A 7,344-nucleotide genomic window follows, 5' to 3' on the forward strand; every position below is an offset into this window, starting at 1 on the left:
ACACCAAAAAAGCCAGAAGTCCCCGTTAAAATTACAAATGAATATCTACCACCAGCGAAGCCAGTCGTTTCACAGAAAGTAGAAACGACGCAACGACCAATAATAGCGGCTACAATACCCGCCTATAGACCTGTATCCCAAATTACGCAGTTTTCCAATACACCTATAACAACAGAACTCCCCTTCAAATTTACAAATGAATATCTACGACCAGTGAAGCCAGTTGTTCCACTTAAAGTGGAGACAACACAACTACCAATAATAGTTGCTACGATACCGGACGACAATCCTCCCGCATCAGGGGATACACAATTTTCCGCTGCGCCCAAAAAATCAGAAGTCCCGACAAAATTTATAAGTGAATATGTGCCATCGTATCAGCTGGTGCAGACAACACAACGGCCAATAATAGTGGCTGTAACTCCCACATATAACCCATTTTTGGAGATTGCAAAAAATCCATTAGTACCTGCTAAGTTTTCTAATGAATACTTACCACCGCAAAAAACGATCACCGAAATTAATGTACAGCCAACAGTACAAACTGTAGCAGCAATAACTACTACATACAAGCCAATCGCGGTCATTACAAAGTCTCCCATTATAAAGCAAACGCCAATCGTAACGACTAAGGTCGTTGACAAATATTTACCGCCAAAGCAAGACATTATTTCGATAAAATTACAAACAACACCGAAGCCAGTCCTACCGTCAGCAAGTACAAGCTCAACATACAAATCAGTGTCGTCGGACACTAAGACACTCTTTATACACGAAAAGTCTCCCAATGTCAATTATGATTATTTACCACCAAACAGATCACCTGCTGTAACATCGATTCCACTAGTGCCATTTAAAGCCGTCACAGATCCGACGAAGAAGCTGAACACTTTTGATGACAAATACATACCACCAACACAAAAAGATACGAAGCCAATAAAAGTAAATAGAACCCAATCGAAGAAACCAATCACACCTACTACGAAGAGTACAGAAAGTCAGAAAGTGACCCCAAATATTAAAATCATTAATACACAATCAAAACCAGAGTCAACAAAAGTGACTAAGAGTATCCCAAATAAGCAGATTGTGAGGACAACGAATTCTCCGATTTTACCACAGCGACCGATCAAACAATTTGAGAAAGTATCAAAACTGCCTGCAAAACCTACTAATCAAGCAAGGCCTTTGATACAAGTTTCGAAGTCAATACCGCCCGGCCAACCCAATAACGAATATCTGCCAGCAGTAACGAAATTTCCAGAGCCATCACATTCTCCATCTGCTTTATTAAAAGAGAAGCTAGAGGGTCCAACTGCTAGAGCTCCTGCACCATCCTACAAACCTAGTCAGCTCAACAATGAATACCTGCCCCCGGCAACCAAGATACCAGGATCAGCGCATTCGTCATCAATCTTTGCTAAGCCCAATCCCGTTCCTAACAAAACTACATTAGTCAGCTCAAAATCTTCAATTCCAGCTAGCAACAGCAAGCAACAAGTCTCGGCCCCCCCTAATCCATTTGTTAACGCAGCGATTACTGTGAAACCGGCAATACATGTAATACCGATAACTGCAAAAATCGAACATTTGCCAACGATTGCGAAATCTCGTTCAACAGCTATTAGTGAACACCTCAAGAAGGGATATGAGACGGCTGTTTCGAAACCTTTACTCCGGCTAAATCCTACGCCTCCCCTTCAAACTGCAGATGCGGTTATTGTTACACCCAACTTACCGCATCAAGGTTACTTCTATCCAAATAATCCCCAGCCACCATTCACTTTTTAAGTCAAGTTAATCATTGACGTTGAATTTTTGACTAAATATTTCAAAAACAACAACAACAACAATAACAAAAAAATGAAAAACCCAAAATTCTAGTTTAGCTAAGAAACTAAGTTTTGTTTTGTTTTTGCCATAAATATTTTATATATTGTTCCCATATATATTCATACGTACATACATATACACATATATATTAGTATATATATTTATACCTATAAGCATCCACGAAAATCTAGTTTATTTAAGTTTCTTTCTATGCAAAGATTCCAAAAAAAAAAAGAAAAAAAAAACTCGTTAAACGCATAAAAATCGAAATATTTTGATTATTAAATCGACGCGATTTAAGGAAATACATATAAAGTTCATTCGTTTTTATTTATTTGTTAACTTTTTTTGTTTCAAGGAACTGATTTTTCTTGAAGCAATAAAAAAGCAGTTTTTATTCTTTTCAATAAAGTTCTAGGTTATATGTTTATTGACCCTTTGATTATTTTGAAAACGAACCCGATTAACTTTACCGAGGTTGCGCCTTTTTTTCTTTTTTCGTTTTTCATTTTTCGTTTTACCTTGTTACAGAGAATATCAAAACAAGATTGCAACGATTTCCTTTAATGTAAACTTGATTAAACACATGGGGCTCAATAAGAGTGGTTATGAAGAAACGAGTTCTATGCCTTAAGATTCAAAAAGATACCAGAAGTTAGCCATAACTACTTCTCTCCCTTATTATTACAAGAGAAGTTTAGCAAAACAAGAAATCATTAATTTCCGTAGAACAATTTTATTAATATATTACCATTTATAATATTAGTAAATAAGTAAGAAAATTATATACGGTTTCGATCGAATCTTTTATAACCATTCTACGTATTTTAGGAAAAAATCGATAAAGAAAAGAAAAATTGAAAAAAAATCAAATTTCGATACACTAGATATGGGCTGGAGATGGATACACGGATAGGGCTGGAGGTGAATACACGGATAGGTGTAGATCGATTCAAAATTTCATAGTAATCAAGAATATTTCTGTTGTATAGAGTCCTTGAAGCTTTCTTCTGAATATTGCAAGCTTCTTTCGTGCTGCGTATAAAAACTCCACAAGAGGAAAATTAATTATGTACACCACAAGATTAGAGAAGAAAATCCTTGAAGCAAATTATATATACAAACAAGTACAACATATATATTATAATAATAGACTATTGTTACACCGATAGAATTTGGGAACGGATATTATAGATTGGGAATCGGTTTTGTCAAGTTCAGAATATTATATTCCAAATGTAATCGTGATTTCGATAAACAGGCAAATTGACGGACATATCTAAATTTGATTCCGTTAATCCGACTGATAAGGGATGAGTGTATATTTTAAAAGAACTACGATACCTAAGTGATTAAAAACTAGAATGAAAACTTTAAAAGAATTAAAAAACATATCGGATCAGCCAAGGAAAGGTAAGCAATTTTAAGAGTCAAATGTCCGCGATGGTGCATCGTAATGATAACCATCGTCTCGAAATGTTTCTGTATCTTTTCTTTGGTTACTTAAAGGCGCACTATACAAAGGCAATGGTATATTAATACTGGCTGTTGACGTTGGTAGTCCGTAAACAGACCGTGGCGTTGAAGGAGGCAAATATTGCCTGTTTTGATCAAGAATACGCAAATTCCTTAATTTCGGAGGCACATAACTGTCTTCTAGTTCGATCTTCGTTGAGGGCGTAGCAGTCAGATGAATTGGCTTGAACAGGTCCACCGATGGGTGTGAAGCGTATTCATTCGATTTAATAGTTGACGATCGCAAATAAAGTGGGCGTGTAGTAACGGTTGAAGGAGATAAGTGATCGGGCTTCGCGTTAACTGATGATGTAGTAGTAAAGAAAGGGCGATAATTCGATTCCGTATAAAATGTTTGGCGATTAGGATTCGAGGATAAATAAGCTCCTGATATTACTTGAGGCGATGAATAGTCATTTGATTGGAGAGTGCGTTTCGATGATGAAGAATCACTAGGAATTTCTCGAGGAGGCAAATATGAATTCGAACGTCGTGATGACCAGCCAGTTGTAAATGCAAAATAGTTTCGTTTTGGTGGTTCGAGTTCCGTCGATGGGACATAATTATAGTTCTGATGATAGTTTTCGCTTGGAAAAGAATTTTCCTGGTAATAATTATTCGAGTTTTTGAAGTCAGTTAAATAATTGGGATTGTTATAGCTGTCGTAAGTGCGAGGATAGTAACCATTTTGTGGGCTCTCAGTGATATAAATGTTGCGATGATTATTTTCGTAATCCTCATTGTAACCAGAAAAATTGAAACGATTAAAAGAACTTGATGGTTCATCAGCAAATATCAACGTCTGACCGAACGCACAAAGCAGAAAAAAGCGCACTAAAGTGAACTAAAACGAAAATAAATAAAAAAAAAACAAAAGTTTACATAGTCTGTGCAATAAATTCTTCCATTGTCCTTACCATGTTGAAGATGATTATCGAACAGAGAGTTGAATGAATTCAAATTGAATGCTAAAGCTTTCGGAGCATATTGTCTTATTTATATAGGGAAATAAAATTCTTCCAAATTATCGATTAAAAAGACCAATGTCGAAGAGATTGTTAACAGATTTATTGTAAACAATTTTAATTAATTTGTTTTTTTGTTCGCCTGTCATTCCCAAATTTCATTTGTTTGCTTGTTTTACTTTTCATTTTTTTTTTTTTTTTTTTTTTTTTTTTTTTTTTTTTTTTTGAAAAGCGATTTGCTCTTGCTTTATCGACAAACTATTTAATATCATTACTATTATTATTATGTCAATTCCATCCTATACAAATTGTCTGATGATAGGATTAAATTAATGTGAGAAATTTACGAAAATTACGTTACGTTTGATCATGCTTCGACTTACGCCTTATATCTGAGTTGTAATCGATTGAAAATTATTGATTTCGCCACAAACATATGTTCACCAATTATTTCAATATTGACTGAATCGACCTTTAATGGAAGTCCACTGCATTTCAAAGTTCCTCATTCGCAGCGATGCAAAAGAACAATAGCGTAAGTTATTCTTATCAATATTTTTTTGCTCAATTGAAAGTCAGCATTAAGGAATCAATGATATGAAGCGTAGATCCCTTTTGGTGAATTTGAGAAAGGACCCGAGTACTTTTATTCTTTGATTCCTTGATTTTAATTGAAAAAATTGTTCTTATTTGTAAAAAAATTAATAAAAATTATTTACAATAAATTATATAAGCTAAACTAAACTAAAGGGCTAATGTTCGTTGCTAATGTTCGTTCAATGTTTTCTCTTTAGTCTAAGGATTTAACTCTTTAGTCTCAAAATTATAATAATAACCAAAAAAAATTCAAAACAAATTTTAACCAAAGCCACTTTCATCTAACTATACATAAAATATAACAGCACTGAAGATTTTAAGGAGTAGGGAATTAATTTTTTTCTAAACGCCCCGAACTTCTATACATAATATAACCACATGATGGCGCCTGAGATAACATTGTTAAGGAAAAGAGCATACATTGCCATTTTGTAGCTGCCGCCATTTTCAATATCCAAAAAGAAAGTTTAACTGTGCTACATGACCTAGTAAATGTGCCCGCGTGAAGGTGCCAGCATGATCGGACTTTCCAGAAAGTGCCAGAAATATCGATCGGAAGTTTCCCCGTCAAGAAAGCAAGTTAAATAAAAACTCCTAATAAAAGATGTAGTAAAATTATACATAATAAAAAAAAAAATTTATAGATGCAAACATGTGCAAATAAATAGTAAATTCTCCAGCCGAAAAGAATCAATTACGACAGCATAAGTCGTTGGCCGGTATATTACTCTAGCACTATTTAATGTAAAGATTAGTTTCAGAAATTAATGATTAATAAGCAATGCACTAATAAGCGGTTAGTTAGGACTAGGACTTCTACTCAATTTTCTTTGTTAAGTTCCCCTGATCACAATCACTCACGTCAGCCGTTAAGAGTTTCGTTGCCCATTTTAACGGACTGGGAAAATTATTACTCCTCTTATTACTCTGTCTCGGTTTCTGTTTTGGGTAGAGAAAGGTGATCAAACTTGAAATTCTTAAACTTCAACAAATTTTTCTTCCATAAATTCGCCGAGAAACTGCGATCTTATCGTCCCTGCTTTTTGCCATTGCTTGCATTCACTCGAGATCTTTCAAGTTTTTTGTTATTTTCCCACTACAACCATGCTTTTCTTCAGTAATTCTCTTCATTTTTTTTTTTTTTTTTTTTTTTAATATGATTTAGGAGATGTGAGGCATATGAGGATGTGAGGCGTGTGTAAAAGTGAGGATTTGAAAGAAATGAGGAAGAAGAAAGGAAGATAGGGAACTGCCGAAGCCTAGTTGGTGTATGGCCAGACGTCAAGGGTTATGCTTTTTCCCGTTTGAGCACTCACTATAATTGCGACCAAGTGCAGTCTACCGCATTGGCATTTGAACCCCCGAGTACCGACTCTGTAGTCGCGCTTCTTACGCACTCGGCTATGTGGAAACCTTTTAATTTCATATGCCTTTGGCTGCTAATCGCATTAATGTTTTTCTAATTTGCTTGCAAAGCCCTAAGATATGAGTCGTGGACATAAATAAAAAATTATAAGTCTAGAATAAAAAATTAAATTTCTTTCAAGTTTTATTTCCCATTAATAAAATTTGAAAATTTTTAGCTTGTCGTAGTAACTTAATAAATTATTGAAAATTCGTATTATTTGCTATTTGATTATTTATTTTAAGGCGATTACGATATTGAAAACGCTGTATATATCAGGGACTTTGGAACGATAAGCATTCACTTCTTATCTCTCTATGAAGAATGCAGACGACAACAACAGTAGGTTTGATGTATTCCTGTTGAAAGAATTTTTTGCACTAATGCAGCATTTGTTAGATGCATCGCGGAATCACTGCAATTAATAGAATCCCATGCTGTTGGATTTACTGCACCACAAGGTACGAATGGGTGAGTGAAAACCCTCTATTGTATTGCGGAGATTCCTTGAAAGTATCCTCCGATAAATCATAAACATAACTAACTATTGCTCGAGTACGTTAATAAGCAATCCATTCGATTCATAATAGCGACGCTTTTAAGAAGCAAAAATTTTACTTTCTCATATATATTGTAAAATTATTAAACCTACCGTAGCCCTATAAAAATGGCTTAAAATGTTCATAACGATCATAGTTACAAACATTGTCTGCTGCACTTGGTATAATAGCAGAGATATGTATATAAAAACACTTTTAAAAAAAGGTTCCCTTTTTAATAAAATTTATTGCAATAATTAAATTCTGGATGACTTTTGCTAGCAAAAATTCCTCATGAATCGCGGAAAGCCTTTTTAAATTTTCATGTATCTTTTTATTTATTAATTTAGTTTTTACACCCTACACCACTTTGACTGTACCGATCGATTCAGAATCGCTTCTTGAACCTGCAGATCGCAGGTTTTTCAGATTTAGTGTAGTGCGACATGGTCTGATCTCTTCTCATTACTTTGAAATATCTTTATAACTA

At 34.6% G+C, this 7,344-nt stretch overlaps 1 protein-coding gene across 1 annotated transcript; it reads right to left on the reverse strand.

Annotated features, from left to right (window-relative positions):
- Positions 1-2,803: 2,803 nt before the first annotated feature.
- On the reverse strand, positions 2,804-4,349 carry LOC119632295 (myb-like protein M). The gene is made up of 2 exons (XM_038025132.1): positions 4,266-4,349; positions 2,804-4,192 (listed from the first exon to the last, which is right to left on the reverse strand). The coding sequence occupies exons 1-2, from the start codon at positions 4,266-4,268 to the stop codon at positions 3,257-3,259; spliced, it is 939 nt and encodes a 312-aa protein (XP_037881060.1). The 5' UTR covers positions 4,269-4,349; the 3' UTR covers positions 2,804-3,256.
- Between the last annotated feature and the right edge of the window lie 2,995 nt (positions 4,350-7,344).

This window comes from Glossina fuscipes, unplaced genomic scaffold (genome assembly GCF_014805625.2).
Source record: "Glossina fuscipes isolate IAEA_lab_2018 unplaced genomic scaffold, Yale_Gfus_2 1, whole genome shotgun sequence".
NCBI classification, from domain to species: Eukaryota; Metazoa; Arthropoda; class Insecta; order Diptera; family Glossinidae; genus Glossina; species Glossina fuscipes.